Genomic DNA, 27,787 nt, shown 5'->3' on the forward strand with positions numbered 1-27,787 from the left:
TTTGAAAGTCTTCTTGCATTGAACACAGAATTTCATCAATTTTGTTTTTCCATTTCTTTGTAAACAGTATTACATGCACTTTTTGCACAACAAAGCAATTTGTGCAAATAACAAATTACCTTCCTAATTATCGTCTGCCAGCAAAGGATGACTCACATCGCGTCAGAGACCGACTCCCAACCCAGACAGCAAAATCGACGTTGAATTAATGTAAAAATGACGGATTTTGCTGCCAGGGTACAGAATGAAATTTTAGCGATGTCGCGTTATGAATGACAAATACAAAATAAAACCGCACGCTAATAGTAAACTGTCAATCAAGCTAGTGAATATCAGCAAATTTCTTGCATTTCATAACTGACTGTGACAAAAGGTTTATTGTGAAGTTCACAATTATCCGATACCAACATAATCGGGATTAAAAGTTGGGGCAAGAAAAAAAGTAAACGTCAAGAAATCTCAGATTTCTAGCGTCACTGCTTCCATGTGAAATTGCTGAATTAGCAGAGGGCGAGACCATAAGGTCTACGCCAGTAACAGGTACGGTTAAGAAGCCGGATGCCTTTGGCACCGCAAGCAACCTTTTCTTTCAATTGCCTTGCCAGAGCGTCGCATCAGTCTTGTGTTTGAAACTATGTGTTACAGTCGAAGTTTGTGTTATCTGCCTACTCCGTTACTCTTATTGTTTTGTGTTTCTATATTTCAGTGAATAAAAGCCTCAATTGGGTTATTAAATGTTCATCACAATATAAATGACAACTTAGTCCGAATCGTGTAGATTTACAATTTTAACATGAAAAGCAAGGTACAGGGTGACCCAAAAAGATGCGTACCCATGTTTTATTCGATTTTTTCTTATTTGGAACACATCTTGGGAAAGCCATAAATTGACTCAAAATTGACAGAAAAAACTGAAACTCTGGTCAATGGTCTTCCGTAAATTGAGTAATGTGTGGTTGTAATTTGAAATAAATAGCTTTTCAATCAAAGTCACAATTGAAATTTTCATGGGTACGCATCTTTTTGGGTCACCCTGGTGTATTATGTAAAAAAGGGAAAGTTTCGTTTTCAAAAATAGCTTTCCACTTACTTTTTGAAGTTTCACACGTTCATTGAATCTTGCGGTAGCTTCATCTAATCGTTCATTTAAGTTTCTTTGAAGTTGTTGGACTACAGTACGTTCGTAAGTTCTTGTTTTATTTTTGAAGTATTTAAGTGCTTCGTCTCGACTTTCCCTTTTGATGTTTTCAATGATCGAAAAGTTAAAGTTCAGAGGAAGTTTCTAAATAAAACTCAGAGTTAGTTAATGGGAGGTATTTTTGTGTTGGGTAATTCGTAATCATTACTAAACTTATGTTAGCCAATAAAAGCAAAAAAAGAAAAGAATTTAATCCTTACAATAGTGACGTGTATTTTAATTCTCACTGCAAGAGTTGGTCATACATTTATGGTTTAACTCCACAGTCCTTGTTATGCAGTCTAAAGAAAAACAAAAACTTTATTTTCCGAACTCCGAAATAACCTTAATATATATGAGGTTCTAATAAATCTATTTCTTCAAGGGTGTTATGTTCTAGCTAGCATATTATACTAACACGATCTTTTATTAAATGCACACAATCCGATTTTTTGTTGTATCCAGGCTGATACCCGACAGTAGAAAATTTATATTAGGCAAGAAAGCCAATGTTCGTGTTCACTTTCAGGCATGTCATCAAGTTTCTTGCCAAAAGGAGAACTTCGTGCGGTGTCGACCCGGCGCCTTTACGAGTGTCGTATTGATGCTCTTACCACTTAACCACACAACAAAAAATATACCTACTTATGCTAATCAATACATATTCACTATTCGGTATGTTTTTTTAACATAATCTATTGAAAAATTGGCTAACTCTTTTACTACTAAGCGTAAGCAAATTCATGCGACATTCCGTAACTTTACAAGAAAAATCAACAGGAAATTCTATCAACATGCACACATTTCTAAGGCCTCAAAAATTGCTTAACTTACAAAACGGAACTGCTCAAATATAAAATGACTGATGGCACAAAACTATAGGAGGCATGTGTAACTGATATGACGGAAGCCGTGATGGCGTCAATTCCATTTGCGTGATCCAGAGCCTTAATTCGGTAGGCAGGTGCTAAGCTATAGTAACCTCTTGAAATCCATCCAACGGTCACATTGCTGGGTGATTAAACTTGTGTTTTCAACGTATTCTTTTCCTGTAGTTTTTTTTATTTGGTGCCTTTTCACTGGGGAGTTGAATGGTCTTTTTGATGTATTTGTTTTGACTCAGTTCTACGGTAGTATGAACTACAAATTTAACTAGCATGCTCTCACAACAACCATGGAAAAATGTTTTCCCTTGTTTTAACAATGAAACATCTCTTACCAAGTTCGCAAGGAAATATGGGCTACTTATTAAATTTATTTCTTTAAAGCTGATCTAGGTATATGTGACTGATTTTTTTAACACTAGAACGGCCGAGGTGTCGAAATCGACACTTTTAGAAAATTTAGTGCACTATTTTGGGCCTTTGTTTTCGCAACGTTTTCAAACTTTCAGTAGCTTCCCAATTATGCTTACACTTTATAGTTTTGTATTATTTTTCTAAAAAATCTTTTAATTTCATTTATGTACGGATGTAGCCTACCTCCAACGGGCCGAGGTGTCGAAATCGACACCTCATGCAAATTTAATCGTAAAAATAGATTTGTAAAGTATAAAAGATTTTCTGTGTGAAAAAAAACTAATTCAATAGTTTTCACACTTACGTAATATAGCGCTTCTCATTGTAATTGCCCAACGCTCGGCTTGATGTGTGTCATCGCTCGGCTTGAGTTTGAGTGATCGTACTGAGTTTGCAGACACCTTTTACAAATCTATCAGCGATTAGCAACAGATAAGTTTAGTTTATTCATATTCGAGAGCCATTGGAAGAACTTGTTGCTAATTGCATCTACAATTGCACGCCGGGTGGAACCTGACAGTCGATGAACAACTATTTCCAATGAAAAACAGATGACCTTTTATCGTGTTCATGCCAAACAAACCAGACAAAATTGTGGGTGTTAGACGAGGATTATTCTAAACACGTATGCAATTCATTACCGTACTTCGAAGCTATTGAAAGAGAGCAGCAAAATGAAAGGCTTTTTGCCGAGGATGTAGTGATGGAGATCACCGCCAATTTACACAGACAAGGCAGGTACAACGTCACAATTGATAACTTCTTTACTAGGGTGAATCTTACTGGTTTGCTACAGGAAGAAATATAATCATCGTTGGAACTGTTTGAGCTAATAGTAAAGGACTGACAAAGGAGATGGCCGAGGGTGTAGGCGAAAGATATTCCAGTAAATTACTCTACATTACAATTCAACAAACAGCTTCATGCTTGTGAACTATCAATGCAAACAAAAGAAAAACGTAAATCTCCTTTCTATACTATGCATAAAAGCCCCAGTATCGATACAGCAGAGAAAAAGAAACCCTCTGTGAACCATTTTATAACGAGAACAAAGTAACAGTTGATGTTTTTGACTAAATGGAAAGAAAATACATCACACATGCAAAAGCAGAAGATGGCCTGTTGTAGTTTAGACAAATATGTTAGATATTACCGTGACGCGACAATTTATCGAAAGACAATTTATCGAACGAAAGTTCATCGAACGACAGTTTATCGAAAGACAGTTCATCGAACGACAATTCATCGACACAACAGTTCATCGAAACGACTGTTTATCGAAACGACAGTTCATCGAACGACTGTTTATCGAAACGACAGTTTATCGAAACGACAGTTTATCGAACGACGAAGCACATATGCAATGGAATACTCAGGGGTTAAGGGTTAGGGGATAATGGTTAGGGGTAGGGGTTAGGGGTTGGAGGTTAGGGTTAGTGGTTAGGGTTTAGGGTTAGGGTTAGTGGTTAGGGGTTAGGTTTTAGGTTAGGAGTTAGGTTTTCGATTAACTGTCGTTCGATAAATTGTCGTTCGATAAACTGTCGTTCGATTAATTGTCGTTCAATAAACTGTCGTTTCGATAAACTGTCGTTCGATAAACTGTCGTTCGATAAACTGTCGTTCGATAAACTGCCGTAGTACCAGATATTACAGCTTTGAACTTTTGGATTATTCTTAGAAAAAGTTCCGGCAACAACATCAGCCGACGTGATTTTATGCTCCAGCTCATTGAGAGCCTGAGAACTGCTCATGTGCTGAAACGAAAGCCAGCTGTGCAGAGAGAAGAAGAGCAGGGACGATCATCTGGAAAGCGCAGAAATGTGCTAGATATTTTTTGAAAAAACAATACAGCGACCATTTGCTGCCACTATCGAAAACCAACTTGTGGAAAATGTAGTAATTGTGACTGAAAAGTTACAGAGTGCCAAGCCTGCACTGCGTAAAGCGTGTTTGTTGGTTTGTTTGATTTTTTTCTCATGAATAAGAAAACTGTGCTATTTTTATGATAATAATGTCGTCGCTCTGGTGTATTTTTAGGTCATCGTACAGAGTCAAGATAAAGTCAAATACAGATACAGTCAAGATTCGAACTGATCAAAACCTGGTAGTCTACGTCATAACTTTCGTCTAAAACCAAAAAATGAAAAGCGCAAATAGTTGACAAAAGTAATAAGTGCTTCAGATCGTTTTATCAGTTTAAAATAAAACGAACTCTCACTGTTAATTTAGCGGAAAAATAGAGTTTTTGGAAAAATGTCGATTTCTACTCCAGCTGCCGTTGTAAGTATACCCTTTTTTCGGCCGTTCTAGTGTTAATTCCTTCCTTTTTGGATTGTTGTAGGCAAGTTAACTTTCCTTTATTAAAGATAGTAGCATAGACTAATTTACAGAGTCAATTAGCGATCATCAAAAATTAAAGTAAAAATTTTCGTATAATACATAGAAATATTCTCCTAAAAGGTATTTAACTTTTGCCGTCATAGAAAATTGACATCCTTGACATCTGGTAATAAACTGAATTGGATGTAATAATCAAATCTTTATGCACAGAAAACCAAAGAGCAAAATGTTAGTGCCTAATTATGGCATGCAATCTCATTCCGTTTATGCAGTAGATTTCCTTTTCTTGCAAGTTGTACTGTAACTAATAATTAACTAGCCTACGACAAAATAATTACAGCTTTTTCTCACAAATTTGTCAAAAAAAGACAAACCTGACATGTTTCCGAAGTCTTTCTCCATTTAAACTGTACCCAATTTCGCTTAATTAACATAAGGTTAACTTAAAAACTTCGTAGAAATGAATTGGTGAAACATTCTGTCGCCATCAAAAAAAAAATCTTTTAACACCTTAACAAACACGTCAAACAACTTAATTTAATTGTAAGCCCAAATCCTCATTTTTTTTCCAAATCCGCTATTGGGGACCATCCCATGTTTAATTCTCATTCAGTTGCAGGTAGTAACAAATACGGATCTAAATAGACCGAGAGCCTACGACAGAAAATTTCACCCCATAAGGTACAAAAGGTTTGACCCCTTGAAGTTACTGGGGTCAACCATGTCACTCACAAAAAGTATGGAAGATTGACCGCACCGGGTGGATCTGGACCCTAGAGCCTCCTAAAAATCCCAAAAAGGTGGTTAATATATCACCCCATAAGGTACATGGACCAAACTTGGTCAAAACGAAGTTCTATGTCAGGACATCACAAAAATATCAAATCTAACAATATTTTCGAGTGGAAAGGTGATGTAAGACCCCCCAAAGAGACCCCCCAGGGGGTTAATTTCACCCCATAAAGTACATGGACCAAAGTTGGGCAAAACGAAGTCTTAAGTCAGGACATCACAAAAATATCAAATCTAACATTATTTTCGAGTGGAAAGGTGATGTAAGATGACTTCAAAGTGACTTCCCTAAATGTGACCCCCTCGGAAGGTTTACTTCACCCCATAAAGTACATGGACCAAACTTGGTCAAAACGAAGTCTTATGTCAGGACATCACAAAAATATCAAATCTATCAATATTTTCGGGTGGAAAGGTGATGTAAGATGACTTCAAAGTGACTTCCCTTAATGTGACCCCCTCGGAAGGTGTATTTCACCCCACAAAGTACATGGACCAAACTTGGTCAAAATGAAGTCTTATGTCAGGACATCACAAAAAATCAAATCTAACAATATTTTCGGGTGGAAAGATGATGTAAAACTCCCCCAAAGTGACCCCAAGGGGATTAATTGCACCCCATAAGGTATAGGCTACATGGACTAAAGTGGGTAAAATCGAAGTCTTATTTCACGGCATAACAAAAATATCAAATCTAACAATATTTTCGGGTGGAAATATGATGTAAGATGTCGTCAAAGTCACCCCCAGAGGGTTTATTTCACCCCATAGAGTACATGGACCAAACGTGGTCAAAACGAAGTCTTATAGGACACCACAAAATATCAAATCTAACAATATTTTCGGGGGGGAAGGTGATAAAAGATCTACCCAAAAATGAATCTTCTCCTATAGTTTAATTTACTTCATCCCTTACTCGAACCAACCTTGGTGTAACGGAAGTGCTATGCCAGGACAAAACGAATAGATTAAATCTAAAAATATTTTTATATAGGTTTTGGTGAAATACATTCACAAGCTGTCCCATGATGCATGAAATGGAACTATAGCCTACTCAGGGGTCCGCAAATACTGGGTCGCGACCCAAATTTGGGTCGCGAGACTATTCACAGTGGGTCGCAAAACGGTTTAAAATTATCATAAATATAACTTGTATGGCAAAAATAAATACAATCATATAGTCTTTGATGTGCTGAGTTTCGTACAATTTGGTAGGCTACAAGAAAATTTATACTTTCGATTGTAGTATAGTAGTTAAGCCCACGGTTATATATATAGCCTGGAAGACAGCTTGAGCCAGGGCATGAAAACTCTCTCAGCTTAATTAGGCTATCTCCAGAACTGGCGACTGAAACTTAGCGAAAACAAAACTTTGGCGGCAGCTTTCCACCTATAGCCTACAGTCGGGAAGTTGATCGTGAGCTACATGTTCAGAACAATGGAAAACCTCTGACCTTCTGCCCCGAACCAGAATATCTTGGGGTGACACTAGACAGATCGTACACATACCGCCACCATTTGGTGTCACTGCGCAAGAAAATGACATCCCACGCTGCACTACTCAAGCGCCTGGCAAGCCACAGCTGGGGGGCGAGGGCTGACACTTTGCGTATAGCAGCCTTAGCCCTTGTCTACTCTTCAGCAGAGGACTGTGCACCTGTTTGGTGCTGCAGTGCACACTGCCATAACATTGGCACTGCCATAAACAGCGCCCTGCGCACAGTTACCGGATGCATGCGTCCCACACCATTGAATAACTTTGCCATTCTCGCTGGCATCCAACTTTCTGAGCTTCGTCACGAAGAAGCCACTCTGTTTCTTAGCCGACGGGCACTAAAGCCTAACCATCTTCTCCACCACAATATCTCTGCTTCCCCAAACCAGCACCCCAGTCGACTGAAGTCAAGACAACCATTCGTGCCAGCCGCTCAACTTCTGATCAACGCAACAGATGAACTTCATCTCTGCGGCTACTTGGGCGGACTATAAATGGAATTCTGAAAGGAAGTCAAGTACCACCGGACTTCATTCGTTCATCCCCAACGCCGACACATGCCCCATCGGCCTGACACTACAAAGACAAGCATGGGTGCGCCTCAACCGTCTTCGTACAGGCGTCGGGCTTTTCCGGTCAACCATGCGCCATTGGCCTCTTCCTCTTCCTGTGAATGTGGTGCCGAGGAACAGATTGCAGACCACATCATCAATAACTGTACCATCTTCAAGCCACCTAACGGAGTGGAAGGTCTGCGTGTCATGGATGATAAAACTAAATACTGGCTGCTCTCTAATAGCCTTCCAGTGTAGTCCGCGAACATCTTGAGTCTGGGCTGGTAAAAGGATAGAGTAGACCCTCGGCCCCAGAGGCTTGCACGACGACGAAGCGCACGGTTAATAGGTCCACCCGCTTGTTAAGCCCAATTTGGTCCATTCCGGAATTACTGAAGGTATAGGAGTGGTAGAAAATTGTCTCCCGCAGCCAAAATCGTCCGGTCCCGATGTGGCCTTAATAAATGGAGACGACGGTATTGGAATTGATATTAATTTGCAAAGTGTTTTGCGCAAAATTATATGCTTCCGAAACGTTTGGGTCGCGAAGACTTCGAACGATTGCTTTTTGGGTCGCACCAAAAAGTATTTGCGGACCCCTGGCCTACTGTACAAAAACTTTTTGTATAAATCATATTCAGTCAATCGAAAAAAGGCAACATGACATGACAATACATGGCTTTGTAGCCTAACACCAAAAACAGAAAGTACATAAGAAGCATATAGGCTACAGTAGCCAGAAAATTGATCCAAGATCTTGATACGACCACTAAATGTTGACTTAATCGAACAACTGACTATCCAAATCAAAACGTTTCGAAATGAATCGTTTGGAACGTTAATTCAGGCAGTAATGAACATTGTTCAGCTGCTACAATAAATAACCCAATAAACCCAATGTAGTAAATTTTTGTTTAATGCCATATGCTTCATGTCTCCAATCAGTTATTGTAACTGTTCATTCATAAACAGAGATTGTTTGTGTAAATGTAAACGGTCGTTTCTTTATTCTTCATTGTCACTGCTGTCGCTTTCACTTTCTTTGTCTTATTCTTCAGATTCATACAATTCTCCTGTTATATACAGAGAAATAAAGACTGTAGCTTACGAAACATTTGCTATTATGCACTACAGATATGCGTAACATAGGCTACAATAGTAATTTTATTATCTTTTACAGACGTATACTTTTCTTCGAATAATGCAACTTTGCATCTTACTATTAACTGAAAAAAGTTCAACATTTATTAGTTATTTAGTGCACCCAGGCATTTTTCTCAAGATTGCAGAAACTATTGGTTACAGGTTCCTAAAACAAAACTTTACAGCCAGTTATTGGCTAATGTTTACAGTAAGAAAGTAAATGACAGATAGACCAGGAGAAAGTTTTATATTTATAAAGGGTAACCCAAGCGACATCCAATGCTGTTTACCTTCTCCTTGACTTTCCTGGATGAGATCAGATTCCACGCAGAGACATTTAAAGATGTATGTGAAGCTTTACCTTCAAACCACACCACTTTATAACAACCTCTTGCTTCTTTCCAGCCATACTCTTGCAGCGATGTCGCTGCTTGTTCACTTCTAGTTGAAGATAACCACCGTCTTGTGATGAGATGTGTGCGCCTTGTCTTCTGGAGAAGTACTCGTGAACAAAGTGGTAGAGGACTACTATCTACAGTAGCTTCTGGTGTGCATGATATCCTTTCATTTTCTTTTTTGGGTTTGTAGCTGTCTAAAAACATTTGTAAACGGATTTCGTTGACATAATTAATTTTCTTGTTTTTGTACATGTTACCACAAAGTTCTCTATTGCAATGATAGTGTCTTCACTAATTTCTTTGTCTTGTCCGAGTTGGCTAAAAGCTGCCTGCGCTTCGTGGTTTCCTTGGAGTAATTTCAACGGCCGCACTTTCCCTTTCCTGCTAGGCCTAAATGACGAGGTGTAATCAGAACCTGTAAAGACATGATATGCAGGTAAATATATGCAAATCGTCGCTCCAAGTGCGGTATGCAGCTGGTTGATGTTGATGTACCGCTGCGTGTTATTGCTTTGCAAACCAGCTTCTATCCATATCTTGAATAAAGGATCAAAAGTTTCATAGAAACCTAATTACAAGACAGTCAGTGTCAGACGTGCGGATAACCACATTGCTTGGGGCTGGTACATTGCAAACAGCTTGCTTTATCTCTGTAGTCTATATAACAGGAGAATTGTATGAATCTGAAGAATAAGACGAAGAAAGTAAAAGCGACAGCAGTGACAATGAAGAATAAAGAAACGACCGTTTACACTTACACAAATAATCTCTGTTTATGAATGAACAGTTACAATAACTGATTGGAGACATGAAGCATATGGCATTAAATAAAAATTTACTACATTGGGTTTATTGGGTTATGTATTGTAGCAGCTGGAAAATGTTCATTACTGCCTGAATTAACGTTCCAAACGATTCATTTCGAAACGTTTTGATTTGGATAAGTCAGTTGTTCGATTAAGTCAACATTTAGTGGTCGTATCAAGATCTTGGATCAATTTTCTGGCTACTGTAGCCTATATGTTTCTTATGTACTTTCTGTTTTTGGTGTTACAAAGCCACGTATACTCATGTCATGTTGCCTTTTTTCGATTGACTGAATATTATTTATACAAAAACTTTTTGTAAAGTAGGCTATAGTTCCATTTCATGCATCATGGGACAGCTTGTGAATGTATTTCACCAAAACCTATATAAAAATATTTTTAGATTTAATCCATTCGTACTGTCCTGGCATAGCACTTCCGTTACACCAAGGTTGGTTCGAGTAAGGAATAAAGTAAATTAAACTACGGTATAGTAGAAGATTCACTTTTGGGTAGGTCTTTTATCACCTTTCCAACTGAGAGTATTGCTAGATTTGATATTTTGTGGTGTCCTTTAAGACTTCGCTTTGATCACGTTTGGTCCATGTACTCTATGGAGTGAAATAAACCCTCTGGGGGTTAATTTGACGACATCTTACATCACCTTTTTACCGGAAAATATTGTTAGATTTGATATTTTTGTTATGCCGTGAAATAAGACTTCGATTTAACCCACTTTAGTCCATGTAGCCTATACCTTATGGGATGCAATTAATCCCCTTGGGGTCACTTTAGGGGAGTCTTACATCATCTTTCCTCCCAAAACTATTGTTAGATTTGATATTTTTGTGATGTCCTGACGTAAGACTTCATTTTGACCAAATTTAGTCCATGTACTTATGGGGTGAAATACACCTTCCGAGAGGGTCACATTAAGGGAAGTTACTTTGAAGTCATCTTACATCATCTTTCCACCCGAAAATAATGTTAGATTTGATATTTTTGTGATGTGCTGACATACGACTTCATTTGACCAAGTTTGGTCCATATACTTTATGGGGTGAAATGAACCTTCCGAGGGGGTCACATTAAGGGAAGTCACTTTGAAGGCATCTTACATCACCTTTCCACCCGAAAATATTGTTAGATTTGATATTTTTGTGATGTCCTGACTTAAGACTTCGTTTTGACCAAGTTTGGTCCATGTACCTTATGGGGTGAAATTAACCCCCTGGGGGGTCACTGGGGGGTCTTACATCACCTTTCCACTCGAATATATTGTTAGATTTGATATTTTTGTGATGTCCTGACATAGAACTTCGTTTTCACCAAGTTTGGTCCATGTACCTTATGGGGTGAAATTAACACCTTTTTGGGATTTTTAGGGGGCTCTAGGGTCCAGATTCATCCGGTGCGGTCAATCTTCCATACTTTTTGTGAGTGACATGGTTGACCCCAGTAACTTCAAGGGGTCAAACCTTTTGTACCTTATGGGGTGAAATTTTCTGTCGTAGGCTCCCAGGCTAAAATTTTTTCTGTATTTTATATTATTGTAAGTTACGCCTATGTAACCAGTTTAAGTTAGCTTACCTGTTTCAATGCAGTAGAATAATATTCTTCCGTTTCGTCCGAGACTTTTCTGATATCTCTTTTCAACAATTCCTGAACAATCAAAAACTGTGAGTGGACGCACACAAAACCATAATAACATACGTATAGCTCTCGTTTAAGTATTTTGGCCAAAAAATTTTATTGGCTTACTTTTCCTGCATTGATGTTTCTTCTGTACACACTCGCAAGATGAAAAAGGTAGCAATATCCATTGGTGTAACATGAGCGGGAAAGCTGAAAATCGAACTAAGACGCTTGAACTATATAAATTCCGTCTCTGTAGAGATAAGCTGATGTGGTCGTTGTCAGCACTAAGAATTAAAGAATCCTTGCATTTTGATTTGCATTTACAATCCACTCAACTAACCGAGAAAATTTGTTTTTTGTCAGCTTACTGAGGAAACCTTGAGCGGCTGGCAAGAATAAATGTCTTGATTTTAATCAAACTGAAGTATTCGAGAAGCAGAGATTTGAAAAGTTTGCCTCTAGTGCTCATGCATTGACAGACGTAGTCGCTTTTGCAACGACAATCAGCGCATTAGCCTACTGAAATGAATAGCATTCTACTTATAACAGGAGTTTCTAAAGTAAGAGTAGTTTTCAGGAAAAAAAGAAGTCAACATTCATTCTGCCTTCGAATGACATGCACTCAATGTCTTCTCCTTGTTGAATCTATGTCTAAGTTGCAGGAAGACATTGACAATGATGGATTGCATAAGCAAAGTGTTAAAGAAGAGCTGCATCATTTTAATGATTCAAGCAGCATGTCTGATACAAATAAGTAACGACTAACAACTGATGGTTAAGTGCATTTTTTTAAGAAGCGAAGAGAAAATGACATTCCTTTCTTGTTTGCCAGAGCTGTTCACATTAATCCACCCAACATAGAGCGAGTAAAACCTGATATCAACTCTGCTGTTTAACCTAGCACTACTGAAAGTGTTGATGAATGCTGGATTTTGTTCACTGATGATAATGCAATATTCCAAATGATTTACAAGCAGCACACACCACAAAAGAAGCTAAGAAACGTAAGTTAGACTATAATAATGTATTGTCGTTGGAAAAGTTATAAGTATTTATAAAGATCAAAAATATTTTCTAACTCAATGCTAAGGGATTGTTTTGTGGAAGTAAAAATATTTCTTAGGTTTGACAATGAGGACAGATGAAGCTTGTTATTGGCAACAGACAAGTTTGTCATAGGCTACATATTCGAGACACTTTGTGAAATTTTTACTTTTAACATCCTTTACAATTTCAAGCAGATATGGAGGCTTAGGCTACTGTTGACTAACAGCAAAGTGTAAATAATGAAAAAAAATTGTTCGTGCCATTAAAGCAGACAAATTAGGCATGGAATTTTGGATTTTAGCAAAAGTCAGTCAAGTAGGATAGGTTTGCAATTGTTTGCCTTAGCTAGCAAAATTAACCACCACATAAGCTTATCTTGAACAAGCTGATGAACTGAGCTGCACTTTTGTAGAAAAAAAGCTAAGATCAGACATACAGAAACAGAGGAAGATATCCCCAGACCTTTAAGGAAGCTACAAAGATCTGCTGGCCACTGTGCAACGATAACACTGTAACCCTTTGCCAGCACTGCGGAAGATGTAATACTGGTGACAGGAAACTTATTGAGTGCAAGAAAAGCATCTTGCAATAAGAATAATCATCAACCAATTGTGATTTTAATTATAAGAGCTTACAATTTGTTGTAACTTAATTTGAAACGCTACAAACTACACGTGTATGCTCAAAAACGTTGTACACGCGGTCTTGAGTGACGTTGTTTCACTAACAATATAAGTGCCGATTTTGACATCTTCCATCCTTGACAGTGCGATTTTTTTCCGTCGTGCTAGTGTTTACATTGTTATAAGTTGACGATTATCTAAAATATTCTAGTTGCTCAGTGCGCATTGCACTTATACGTTACCAATACAATAACTTACCAGTTGTGCAGAATTTGCTTGTACAAAATACTCATATTTTTGATCCATAAGTCGCAAAAGGTGATCACGGTAATGATTTACAAGAGTTTCGTTTCCTAGCTTGGGAACTTTGAAAAATTTCAACTTAATGTCGAGTTTGAGTTTGTTGTGCATTTCGCTGAGCGCTGTTGGAGCTTTGTATCCAGAACGGCAACTCTTCAGAAAATATAATACGTTAGCACTTCATTTTTCCATTCTCTGTATTGTAGTTGACCAAAAGGTGGATCGTTGTTTTAAATCTTAATGCAACGATCAATACTTTTTTTGAAAATTTATTTCAAATGATGATGAAATAAACTGTGTGAAGTAACTTTATAGTAGGCTTTGTGCAAATCTAATTAAAACAAGTTTAAGTTGCAAGTTGTAGGCCTATAGTATTAAAATAGAAAAAAAACTCAATTTAATGCGGTTAGTTACACTTTACAATAGAATAATTGGGTAAACCGTTTTTCAGTGACATCATATGAATAAGAAATACTGTAATTATTAAGAAATCTTTTACGAAATAGCTCGTTTGTACAGTTATTTTACGTAAATCTATACAGATTTTGTGTCATGATGTCCCATATAAAAACATGACAAAAAGTATAAAAACTGAAATATTTATAAAAAGATATCATTGGATTCAAAACAAAATTAATTTCCGCACATTACACACCAGTGACGTATTCTCCTTGAATGCAAGACAGGCCCTGCATGCTTTATTCAGATTGAATAAACGCGAATAAAATTTTCTATTACATTATAAACAATCTTATTCCTTGTGAAAATAAGTTTTTTGTAAAATTATAGAATAACTTCATTGTAAAGTTTGAAAACTCCTTTGGAAAAACTGATGTTTTTTGCAAACCAAGCATCTAGACATATTTAAATGTGCTCAGTGGAAACATTGGGTTTAGACCGTAAAGGTTTTTTAAGCGTATGAAAAAAAAAGTGTTATTATTATTGTAACATGAAAATTAGAAAAAAATTAAGAAAACAATCCATTACATTTTTTAGAAATGAATCGTTCACATGCAAACTAAGCAAAGATTTACATTGGAATCTGCCAATTTAAGCTGCTTTTGCTACTGTGTTCAACTGTTCACGCATACCGGTACGAGTTTATTACTTTTTATTAATTTTTCTGTTTATCACACACTGTTGTTGTAGTTCACAAACAGGTTCTGAGTTTGGGTCAAAAAAATTGAATATTGATATCATAGGCATTTCAGAACTGACTTTACTCGATATCAAGCACTTTCACTACCACAGCAACAACACTATCAGTCTACTGTATCACTACCACAGAATGAAAGTCAATAGCAGTACTGTAAACATGTTTTTACTGAAACGCAAGCGTCTATAATATGTGGGCTTTCTGAGATAGTGGGCTCCTCCTTGCTCCCTCCTCTTACACAGAACTGATGGCTTCAGACAGTTATAGTTTGTTTGTTAAATTTGTATCTTTTCAAGCCGTCGTCTAATTGCTTTAACAGCTTCTATTTCCAAACACTGTTGCAGTGTGAAGTTGGTAAATTACGGTAATCCTGTGTCATTTTGTAACTTTGGGGTTACATTTTAAAAAAACAAGCATCGGTTTTCATCTGCGAAAATCTTCAGTTGCATATTTGATGAAAAAATACCTGGCAATTTTTTTTAGTTAATACACCCTACTCTGAAAAGGTTGTTTCTCATCTCGTATTTCTATAAATTCATGTACAAACGTGGTTTCTTTTATCTTCATCATCAAACAGTTGGCCAAGTAGGCTACCAGTGAAAAGCCACGGCTACCATAATTGCAATGGTAAGACTTTCGAAAAAAAAGTAAGAATAAATAAAGTGGAGAAGGAGAAGTAAGAAACAAGGGTAGCCTACTGTTAAGTTAGATTTAAAAAGAATATAGACCTATTTCAATCAAATATAGTTATTACTTTCTAAACTCTTGACAGCCTGTTAGAGTTTTTCTGGTGAAACAGGCTGTCAAGGGTTTAGAGAGTAATAACTATATTTGATTTAATTCGCTCTGCTTGGCATTGAGCACTTTTTGTAGTATTAATAGTATTCATTGTTTAGACTTATTTCAAAATATCTTAAGTCTAAAACTGCGGCGTTTTTTTCTGATTTTAAGGCCTCTGAATCATATGGAGTGCAAAGTAGGCCTACACCTTGGACCTCCTCAGTCAACATTATTGGATTTCATTCCTGTCAATATCCAACACTGTTGCCATTTCAGGAGCAATTCAAAAAAAAGCTTGTTAGAAAAACTACTGAAATGAGCTTTTAGTTGGAAATAGTACTGAAACGAATTTCTTGTAAACAAGCCAAAATTTTCTGGTTGAATTAATTTGAACTATTGTTGAATTGTATGTTTATTTACCATTTAAATCCCAATGAAGCAATGAAAAGACTAGGTATAAGTAGGTCCCTAGATTGCAGTGGGTCTCCCATGACAGAAAGTTGGTTGCGGAGATCGGGCAAATGACAACAAATCATTCAAAATAATAGGAACAGCTGAATGTGATTGTGTAAGGCAGGGTTACTCAACTAATTTTAACAAAGGTCCAGTTTGACAAGTTGACTATTATTAGCGGTCCGGTGAATAAGTTATTCACACCCAACCACGAAAGTGAAACTATCAGAGAGTGGCTATTGGGGAGTCTGGGAGTCGAAGCCCGCAAGCAACTAGGATAATCAAAGTATAAATTGCATCCTCCCTGTAGAAATCTGTTTAAAGAAGCCCTGAAACGTTGCAATGAGGTTTTTCTTCCAAAAGCTCAAAGTCCACCATCAACACCCAGAAGGTCCGGATTCGGACCGCGGTCCGCCAGTTGAGTGGCCATGGTGTAAAGAGTTACTCGAAACTACTTACTTCTTGTAGCCTACCATAGTACAGATTAGCGACAGTAGCGAGACCAATAAGCTGCTGTTTGTATTAACCCTCGTCTTGCAATGTGTACCTTTGCTAATTAACCATCATACGCCACTATTAAGCCTAGGCTATATACCTTTAACATTGAGTTGTGGTAAGAGTCAGAAAGCTGGTGCACTGACGTGAGAAGTGCTGCCTTGGCACTTGCCTGGTTGTAATAAATTGAAAATAATTATTATAATGGTGTATAAAGTTAACTAGGCATTTTCGCAAACGTTTGTAACTTTGGAGTATTATAATGTTATGAAACAGAGTGGAATTTGGCAATATGGCGATGCTCATCTTCACAATATCGACATTACAAATACATTTTACACTATGAAAGATGCACGACAGCCTATTCAATTTGTTGAATCTTTGTACAAACTGAATATTAACTTGTCATTTTACTGTATAGGCTATTCTAGAAAGATTATAATTTATAAATCTTGCAATTACAAACAAAATTATTGAAAACAGTTGTTGATTAGATTAGTCAGACTTAAAATAGCTTCCTACTGCACCACTTGTACAGTATAGGCTACCATTTGCAAACAGTGATCGATATTTAAGTACCAATAATATACATTTAATATGTATACCAATATTTTGTATTTTTGAATACAATGCAGTTCATTGAGTTACCTCCAAGATCGTGGTAACATGAGGCATTATTCCACTTTCAAATACATTGCAATAAGCAGTAATGAAGTTGATCAGCTCAGACCCAGTGACAACGCTTCCATTAACTTGTTTCACAACGATGTTTTTCACAAACAAATGATGAACTAGCTCATTTATTTCATCGAGAAATTCTGTGTCAATACCTACCAGAAAAATTAAAAACATTTGAAATTAGTCTTGCGTTTTCAAGCTCTGTATAACAATTTATTGTATTTTTTTTTAATTCTGAAAAAACAAAATGAGCCAGTGAAACGCTGAAAACACTGCGTCTCAAAAAAGCAAAGCATGTCTGGAACTGAGATATGAATATTCATTTTCGATGTACCTAATTGTAGGCGCTGATTCCGAGTCTGAACTTAGTTTTGCTCTATTGTTTCAAGGCTGAAAGTTATTTACATTATTCATTAAAAATTTATCGAACATTTCGCCTTTTTTGTTATAGTTTAAAATTCGTTTCTTATAAAGTAGTTTTTTTTACGCTTAGAAGCCTAATTGTTGATTCCATTTGCTTGAATTTGTGTAAAAAGGCGTCACAATTTATTATGTTTCGTCTTGCTTTCAACAAATTCACGCTTTTTTACGCTGCCAACTCACGTCGTAATTTAACTGTTTTTTCACAAACCGTTTAACCTTGATCTCATTTCAATGAGTTACTTGCAAAGACGGCTGGTTTCTAAAACAAATAAAAAAAAATCAATTTTTGGAATGAACCAATTGATCGTTGTGTAGGCTACAGTTGTTAACAAATTTAGTAACTTTTAACCATAGTACAGCCAGCAATAGTCAGTTATGCATATAGAAATGGCAACAATTTGCCGACATCGCTTTTTACCCCCATCCGCTTAATGCGCTCAAAGTTGTCCAGTTCCGAATTGGCTTTAATAAGGCGAGACTACTGTAGGCTATTATTGTAGACAAAAACACGGACTTTCTAAGCATTTTTACACAAAAATCAGCTTAACCGGTCTTCAAGTTATGAAATTTTTACCGATTTTGAAGGTCATATGACCTTTCTGGCCATTTAAGCACCTGGGTACAGGTCGCAGATGAACAAAATCACCTTGAAAGTCAGTGGGGTAGCCAAGGAGGGTTTTTGGGGTTTCAACCCATCCTCTGGCACGCGTGTGACGTCACGATATTGAGAATAATGGTTTCAGTCTCTTCATGTCTCTAAAACAAAGTTTGCCTAATTTTAAACAAAACTGCATTAAAAGAGCAAGTTTTGCCAATACCAGCAACAAGAAAACGTAGAGACTTAGCTTTAGCCTATTTCCGAAAAATGCCGAAGAAAACATGATCTTATCCTTTTGCTATGCCACCGGTCAGCACCATTTTAAAGGAATATTCATACCCACATTTTTGTTGAAAATACTCTCAGAATGCATCAAATTCAAAGTAATTTTTCAAAATTCCTGGCTACGCTACTGCTGAAAGTTGTTTTTAAGCTTAAACGCCATTTTAAGACATCTTTTTTATACTGTATATAAAAAAAATGTTTTAACTCCACCCTATTGATGAAATGAACGATGCAAAGAATTGTAAATTAGTGGTTTTACCACAAAAAATAAGGGTGACGTCACAGATGAAGAAAAAAGCGAAAAACTTTTCGTACAAACTCATGTTATTCAAGAAGTTGCAAGAGAGGTTGAAGTATTTCATCCCAGCCTAGAAAACGAGCAAGATCGCTGCAAACCAATCAGCACCGGAAAGCAGAAACGAAGAAAAGTTGTTGTGTATATTGGCTTGTTTTCGTTGAAGCAATGTAGGCTACGTTGCTTTCGCTCCCCTTAGGTATTCTCTTGCGTTTTTGGTAATCAGCGCTTCTTGTTTTGTTTGACAATATATTTTGGGTCGAGCAAGAACATTCCAATTAGCTTAAAACGAAAAATCATGGACACAGTAATATTGCCAACATTAACATACGGAGCAGAAACATGCTCACTCACAAAACAACAAACAAGAAAACTGGCAGCAGCGCAAAGGAACATGGAAAGAATAATATTAAACATAAATAGAAAAGACAAGATTAGAAATGAAGTCATCAGAAACAAAACTTGTATCAAAGATGTCATAGAAACAGCTACAAAGCTAAAGTGGCAATGGGCGGGACATGTAGCAAGAATGACAGACAACAGATGGGCCACGATAACCACAGAATGGACACCAAGATATGCAAGAAGAACTAGAGGGAGACCAAAAAGAAGATGGCGAGATGACATAGAAGAAAAGATTGGCATCACCTGGATGAAAACAGCAAAAGACAGAATGTTGTGGAAACATATGTGGAGGCCATCTGCCAGCAGTGGCATGAACGGCTGATGATGATGATATTTTGGGTGCCTGCTTTTGAAAGCATTCTTGTGATCTTGAATACAAGTAGAAACAATTTTGTATGGCTCTTGTTGAATAAGTTAAGAACACAACAGTTATTCAAGTCCCTTGTAAGGAAAATAGAAAATTATCACAAGCAATACCTGAAGTCGAACGTAACAAGATACCTATAATGGTGGAAAATTACAGTAAAGTCATTGGAGAATTCGATCTTGATCTATTTCTTAGTGACTTTGACTATCGACCTTGACTACGAGTGGTGGTAATGTCTTTCCTTCAATTATTTTAACATGTCAGTATTTGAAGCTTGGAGCTTGCACAAGGAGATTGGGGAAAATATGAACCACTTGCAATTCAGAAAATATGTCGTACATACATCATTAGCCAAACTTTACAGTAAGATTTCCCCTTTGATCTGGGCCAAGTAGAATGTTTGTTGACAAAGCATACGTTTCTCAAGTACATTGAACATCTCTGTGCCAACCGGAAAACAGGTCGATGAAAGCAATGCAAAAACAATACACGAAGGATGTGCAACCTTTGTGCAGTGTTATTTCACTCTTACAGCGCTGATGAATTCCACAAAGATGAAAATTCGAAATAATCAATTGATAAACTTTTGTTGTTTCAGTTGGATAAGACTTTGTTTCGGTCTTTTAATTGTATTAGTGTCATAGATGTTCTTTTCGTTTTGCAATTTTGTTGTAAGTTACTGTATTTTAAAATATAAGCATTTAAACCTAGGCTATCCTAACACAATAAACACCAGTGACTTTGATTACTCTTTCAAACATAGCAGCGCAAAGTGAGAAAAATGAATTTCCCTTAACCTTGACTTTCCACTATTTCCAAATGGGAACACACCTATACAACAAAAACAAATAAGAAATATAAAAAAAATCCAAAATGTTGAGTGTCAGTAACTAATGCAAGAATATCAAACAAACACACAAGTTTCTACGTGCATCTAAGTTTGTGTATTAAGGGTTTTCGGTGACACATACTTGTCAATTTCAATGGTGGACTTTTGACAGATCTCATCGCCACAGCATTCCCAGGGGGGCTGCAGCAGAAACATTCAATGCTATCAAAGGAATGAAAGATGTTGTTTCTCACACTGGCTAGTTCTCCTATTTGATTGTCATTTCTGAGAAAGCTGTTGAGAACTTCTCTTCCCCCATAAAATTTTCTGAAATCTGGATCCATATAATCACGAATCAAAAATATCAAATGCTGCAAAACAGTAAATGGCTATGATTAGAAAATGGTTGTAGGCTACTGTATAGGCTTCATAATATCGTAAAATATTCTTGTACACATTTTCTATTGTGCTATGCTGAAATAATTGAAACATCTTGCAGAAAGTAGGCTGTTGTACAAGTTCACATCAATTTATGTTTTAAATGTCATATGTGTTGTGAATATTAAAGACTACACACAGTACACAGCTTAGTAATATTAGATTAACTTCGATTGGTTGTACGAATCTTTATACTTAGCTAAAACAGCTCCTTTGCAAACTTAATCTTGGCAGTTTCCCGTCGCCAACTTAATTACATAGTTTTGAACCACCAACTGACGCGGGCCCGGTTATCGAGATTGGCAGAGTTGAGTTTCTGCTTGAGTTATCGAAGCGGGCAAAACGTCATGATGACTGTAGTAAGGGTGTTTCGGATAATTTTGAGATGAAGATTTCAAAAACTGGCATGGAATTTTTCCAATGTCGTCAATTCATTAAGATATTTTTTTTTTCATAATAAGACTGAGCATTAGCGTGGAGTGAAAATAACTTTTTCGCAAAATTCAAAAACATAGCCCCTTAAAAAGTTGTTTTTGTTCATGAAAAACACATTTGTGAAAAAAAAAAATAAAAAAAATAATGTCTTGATGAAGCTCAATCCACAAATCAAAGATGGCCGCCAATTTTGCTTGAAAATACAGTAAATTCACCATAACTTTGCCAATACTTGCCCAATTTTCATCATATTTCAACAAGCTTTCCTCGTTCATGTCATAAAACAGTAGAAATACATATGATGACAGCGTGAGCAAATTATGACGTCACCAAATCCAATATGGCCGCCAAATTATGTTTTTCACATTTCCTATCCATGTTACACGCTTCTTTTTCGATTTGCTCCCACGTTTGACAGTTGTATGGTTATGCTGTCTTCTGTCGTGGGTACGATTGTTCCTCTTGATAATAGTAAATACAGATGGAAGCTTTATTTAGTATAGTATTCATCTAGAAATTAAAACTACCTTCAATAATTGCAACAGAGTAGGATAGGACGTTAAGCCCGTAGAATTAACCTTTCCAGTTCACGCCACGTGGATGCGATTCTACATGTGAACCTTTTAGGGGACAAACCGGGGATGGAATACGTTTGTCGCCCAAGGGCATTCTGGGAAGTCCAAGGGATATGAAATTCACCCCAGAATGATCTGTTCAATGTAACCTTCACTGAAATTCTAAAATTTGTCATCAGCCTTGCTGTCAAACTTTAGCATTTTTCGCCTGCTCTCTAATCGAGCCCTGATGAAACCATCTCTGTTATCTTCTCCACAAACGGGGCCTGAAGCCTCTGTCACAAGCTTAACATGGCGTTCCACAGCTTGGTTATGACAGGGGAAATTTTCAGTGAGTGGATTTGTTTTGATCATATTAATCAAATCTTCATTGCTAAGGTTCGGTCTGCCAGTCAATTATTTCTATATAATTCCTAGCGTGAAGGTTCAAGGTTGGCACTCTAAAAAGGTTTGCACTGTACTGCTGCTCTGGACTTCAGTATTCACCTGAGAGCCAGTTCTCTGATACTGATGTTGTCGTCTGCCAACATTGCCAGCAGAACGTTTTCAGGGTGCGCAAAAATGGCATTTCTCTGGATAGCATTCATAACAACTTCCTTAAGCTCATCCTCAAGATATCTGGCCTTGTCTACCATGTTGTAGACATGTTTTGCTCCATCTGTACACAAAGATGCCTTTTTAATAGAGAACCACATCGGTGCATACACTTTCAAAATAAAGGTGACAACAGTCTTCAATTCTATGGAAATATACAACCTGTTGAAATATACAACGGCAATATGCGATTTGCTAAAGTCAGCCATCTTGCTTGATTAATTGTACCAGGGCATTTGAGTGAAAGGTCCAAGGAGCAACAACCTTTGCTAATAGGCAGACAGATTTCAAACAGATACTTCTGATCGGTGCTTAAGTCTTTGGGTTGCAGTAGGCTATGTGCTCTAAATCACAAGGTATTTTGTCAAAATTTACCAGTGGTTGACGTCACAGGTATGAACGGCTTCGCCGTTTGGTTCTGCAAATCCATGGGGATCAGTAGTGGGACCATCTATCTTCTGAAAAAGATACCTGAGAAGAATCTCATTTGCATGCAACAGGCAGATACACCATTGTAATGGTCTACCTAGTGACTCTTCAATTAATCGAATGACTCCCTTCTTTACACCAGTATTGACGACTGTTCCATCAGCACCAATTACATTGAGTTCATTTGTATCTACCCCCCTTTCTTCTAAATAATCTAACAACTTTGAAGCTATCTCAGCCCCTGTCCCGTTACTTGCACAAACATGCCCGAAGTAAGATGATCCTGGTTCTGCTATAATTGTTATGTGTTTCTCTGATATTATTTTACGGTGAAATTTGCCATCAATCTCTTTTGCATTAAACATTGTCTTATCTTTTCGGCCATCAAAATATAAACCTGTAATCTTTGTGCTGGCTTCACCTGACAAAGCTGTGCGTTTCTTCATCCTTTTCCTGCGAACTTTGCTTCTGTCGATCACCTAGGAGTTGCCGCCTTGAACATCAGCAAGAACAGAACTTGCTATGGCTGCTGCTTCCCTATCTGAGACTCCATATCTGTCACAAATGGTTGCCATTGTTTGCAAAGATTTGGGGAAGACCTTTCTCTTCTTTGGACAGGAAGCATCTATATATGTACCACTATTGTTAGGACATTCTGTGCCACTGTTACTGTCACTATGATAAACCTGAGATGATGCAGACGACTGAGTTGCACAACTTCTTGGGGTCACTTCACAATGCTTCAACAATGTTCTCCTTTTGTTTCTTTTTTCTAGCTTTTGTGTTTCTGCTTTATCAATACTACCAATAATCATTTGCCTGGCATTTCTTTGATCTATCAGAAATTCTTTTTCGACATTAAGCAATTTTCACTTTTTCTCACACTTGCAGTTATACAAGTTAGCACACTTGCAAGCCGAAACGTCAAATAGATGGTCAGCTTTCTCCTTGAACTTGCAAAGTCTTTCTTTGTAACTATCTTTGTCTTTATCTCGCTTATAATTCTTCAGAATAAGCCTGTATTCCTTGTAGATTGAGTCCATCATTTGTTCCATCCTAAGATACGTCACAATAGGGATTGATGCCTTGTGCCACAAGTATATCTGGTATAAGATGAACACTTTTGAACAGGTCTGCAATACGCAATCATACCCATTGAAGAAGCAAACGTAGCCTATATAACTATAAAAAAATGAAAGAAGAAATAGTAGAAATGGAAAAAATGCAAAAAAAAACATAATTTAGCGCCATATTAGATTTAGTGACGTCATAATTTGCTCACGCTGTCATCATATGTATTTCTACTGTTTTATGACATGAACGAGGAAAGCTTGTTGAAATATGATGAAAATTGGGCAAGTATTGGCAAAGTTATGGTGAATTTACTGTATTTTCAAGCAAAATTGGCGGCCATCTTTGATTTGTGGATTGAGCTTCATCAAGACATTATTATTATTTTTTTCACAAATGTGTTTTTCATGAACAAAAGCAACTTTTTAGGGGGCTATGTTTTTGAATTTTGCGAAAAAGTTATTTTCACTCCACCCTACTGCGCATTAGGGTGGCTCGTTTTTGAACTTTTTTTTTAAATTCTCTTTGGGTAGTGGGGAAATGGTGCCAATGAGTGAGAAAACGCTCATGACAAAATTTGAGATTTGTAAAAAATTGTCTTCAGCCTCCTCATGGGGCCCAAAAATCGAAAAATGGGGTCAAAAAACTCAATTTTTTTTTTAAATATTTTTAATTTGGGTAGATACAATATTGTTTAGATATATCTAATTAACCTATAAAAAAAATTTGAAGTCATTTGAATTATTCCTTCAGCTTCCTCACAGCTTCTGAAAATTTTCATTTTGCTGAAAATTTCGCATTTTTGTTTGTGGTTACATAACTACAAACTTCGTCAGTGACGTAAATTCAAATAAAAGACGTCACTTTTTTCTACCAAATTAACCCAATTTCATTAAAAAATGACACAACAGCTCAGGGCAGGTCTATAAAAAGAAATACAATGACGTTTTATAGCTGGCAAAATGTCTAACGCAATTATGTATCATGTAACCACAAACAAAATGCGAAATTTTCAGCAAAATGGAAATTTTCAGAAGCTGTGAGGAAGCTGAAGGAATAATTCAAATGACGCCAATTTTTTTTCTTAGGTTGATTAGATATATCTAAATAATATTGTATCTACCCAAACTAAAAATATTTAAAAAAAAATTGCGTTTTTGACCCCATTTTTCGATTTTTGGGCCCCATGAGGAGGCTGAAGACAATTTTTTACAAATCTCAAATTTTGTCATGAGCGTTTTCTCACTCATTGGCACCATTTCCCCACTACTCCAAGAGAATTTAAAAAAAAAGTTCAAAAACGAGCCACCCTACTGCGCATTGTTCGATTTGAACATCACACTGTTTAGAAATACATCTGACATGGTCATCGAATAAGAGTAACACTGCCAATGGCCTCTTACTGTGAATGCGGTGCCGAGGAATAGACAACAGACCACATCATAAATGACTGTACCCTCTTCAAGCCACCTAACGGAGTGGAAGGTCTGCGTGTCATGGATGATGAAACCAAAGACTGGCTGCTCTCTAATAGCCTTCCAGTGTAGTCCGGGAACATCTTGAATCTGGGGTGGTAAAAGGATAGACCCTCGGCCCCAGAGGCTCACACGACGACGACTGCCTTCGTTTGCCACAAGAATAAATGTATCCACCATATCCACAGCAAGCAATGTATTCTCAACCTCATAGTCAATAAACACTTTTCTTAAACAAGGATAGCCTACTTCTGCCACAGCTCACAGAAAGAATACTTTTCCGTTTTGGTATCGTTGCTTAGCCTCATTTAGCTTTCGCCAAGGTCACATAAAAATAAAACCTTAGCAATGCAAAAAAGAGGATATTTGAGCATTTTCAAGTGTCCTCGGAGGACAATTCATTTTTTATGAAAAACGAGGAAGTCCATGTGCCTCGGTAGACTCCAAAAGTCTTTGGGGTGCGGCAGTAAAAAAAAAACCGCTGCTCCACACTCTACACAATATTTCACCTGAAATGGTTTGTTGTTTGATGTTTGTGTTTGATTTTTTGCTGTCCGAGCATAGTCCGTGAAAAGCTGTCAAATGAAAGAAAGTAATTAGTTGTTGATAAGTTTGGGAAAGCTAACGATATAATGTTCTAACACAGTGGTTCCCAACCGGGGGAATTCCCCACTAGGAAGAAATTTGCAATTTTCAGGGGGGAATTTAGTTTTAGGATTGTAAACCTTATTAAGTCTTGTAAGTTACCAAAAACACTTTTTAAATTTGTGCGGTCACCTTAAGCCGTTTCCTGTAATTTTGGCCGTGTTGAGTCTTGTATGACATCACATTTCATTATTTGTTTTAAATGCCTTGATAGAGTTTATAACACTGTTTAATCGATGTATATTTTAAACCTTTGAGTATTGTCACTTTTCCCTTTTTTGGTGTAACGTCTGTGTGTTTACTTTGCCGTTTTCTACATGTTTGAGCCAGCAGCAAAGAATAAAATTGAATTACGATTAAAAATACTTAATTCCTGCCAGTACGAACCAGACTAAAATTCGCAAAACGATAACTTTATTGTAGTATCATAACAGAATGACATCAAAGAGATTTTTTCCTTCTTAGAGGTGTAAACAACTTCCTGCTTTCTGATTGGTCAATTCTTACTTGTGGTGCCGAATAACGGTAGGTTTTACAAATATGCTTCCAGTAGTCCGTTATGTTACAAGTGTGATTGCAGTGTGGCTACTGTGTGCTGTCGCAATGAGTGTAATTTATTCCTTATGGCATTGTCTCTGCAATAACATTTCCTCCATACGTAGCCACGCTACTGCATTACCAACACATTGTTCATAACGATAGTACACAATACATCTACAAACCTCAGTGTTGATTACTTCGGGACGCAGTAATGTATATGTTAAAGAATTTTACTTAACACATAAGAAAGTACTTCCTTACATGCAAATATTGAAGATCGTTTTCTTGAATATTTCTCATCAGATTGAATATTTGCACAGAGCTGATTAGAGTACTCAGTGCAAATATTAATGAATTCCCTTGCATATCCGATTGATTGTCAAACGAACCTTGTGTGTCAATTAAGAAAATTGCAACTTTCTGCAATGAAAAACGTAGCTTACAATGACATGATGGTCAACTTCATTTACACGATAAATACATAATAAAAAATTGTTTTCAAACTCTATTGGACTTTCACTTTTTTATCCTTCAAAATGAAGATTGGCAATAATTTGGGACAACTGAAAGCTTGAAGCATAACAGCTTCTACCATGGTAGTGACCTTCAACAAGTTTTCTTTTAAGATTTGCACGAAATTTGATTTAACTATAAATAAATAAAAACATGCAACTATCTATTTAGATTGTTGTTTTAAACTATTATTATTATGGGCAAAACTTAGTCAATCATGATTCTGCTATAAGGCTTTCCCATATTAACTTAATCTTAGGCCTGTTCATAAAGAAAATTGGCTTTCTGAAAAAGCTGCTTATGAACATTTCTATGTTATATTGTTCATGCGTAGAGGACATAGGTTAATTAATTATTACACTTGACTTTTTCAAGTAATTTAGTTGCCTACATGAAAATCGAAAATCGGCAGCCGTGGCCGAGTGGTTAGCGCGTTGGGCTCGCAGTCGAGAGCCTGCATGTTCGACTCCAGCCACCCGCACTTGCTGTTGTTTCTCTGGGCAAGAAGCTTTACGATAATTGCCTTTACCGAGTGATCGATTTCGAGTAATGGGTAGTACCAAATTCACGTCATAAGTAGAGTAGACAACCGGAAACAGACATTGCAGTCGGCTGCAGCGTGGGTCAGGTGTATGTCGGAAGGCGTACACCGATGCATAGCGCTCAAGTCCGCTTTGCCGCAATGCAGGATAAAGAT

At 37.1% G+C, this 27,787-nt stretch overlaps 1 protein-coding gene across 1 annotated transcript in view; it reads right to left on the bottom strand.

Annotated features, from left to right (window-relative positions):
* LOC145764593 (uncharacterized) overlaps window positions 1-27,787 on the bottom strand; it is a 64,073-nt gene that overhangs the window by 29,762 nt on the left and 6,524 nt on the right. Inside the window, exons 6-18 of the mRNA XM_082576226.1 lie at window positions 26,839-26,997; window positions 25,902-25,967; window positions 23,756-23,949; window positions 23,268-23,339; window positions 22,793-22,888; window positions 22,310-22,579; window positions 21,885-21,918; window positions 20,518-20,746; window positions 17,144-17,325; window positions 16,596-16,667; window positions 13,570-13,764; window positions 11,594-11,665; window positions 1,091-1,282 (exon numbers count right to left, since the gene is read on the bottom strand). Coding sequence (XP_082432352.1) covers window positions 1,091-1,282; window positions 11,594-11,665; window positions 13,570-13,764; window positions 16,596-16,667; window positions 17,144-17,325; window positions 20,518-20,746; window positions 21,885-21,918; window positions 22,310-22,579; window positions 22,793-22,888; window positions 23,268-23,339; window positions 23,756-23,949; window positions 25,902-25,967; window positions 26,839-26,997 — 1,833 coding nt within the window. The remainder of the gene's footprint in view (window positions 1-1,090; window positions 1,283-11,593; window positions 11,666-13,569; window positions 13,765-16,595; window positions 16,668-17,143; window positions 17,326-20,517; window positions 20,747-21,884; window positions 21,919-22,309; window positions 22,580-22,792; window positions 22,889-23,267; window positions 23,340-23,755; window positions 23,950-25,901; window positions 25,968-26,838; window positions 26,998-27,787) is intronic.

Source organism: Aplidium turbinatum, chromosome 1, assembly GCF_918807975.1.
Source record: "Aplidium turbinatum chromosome 1, kaAplTurb1.1, whole genome shotgun sequence".
In the NCBI taxonomy this organism is placed as follows: Eukaryota; Metazoa; Chordata; class Ascidiacea; order Aplousobranchia; family Polyclinidae; genus Aplidium; species Aplidium turbinatum.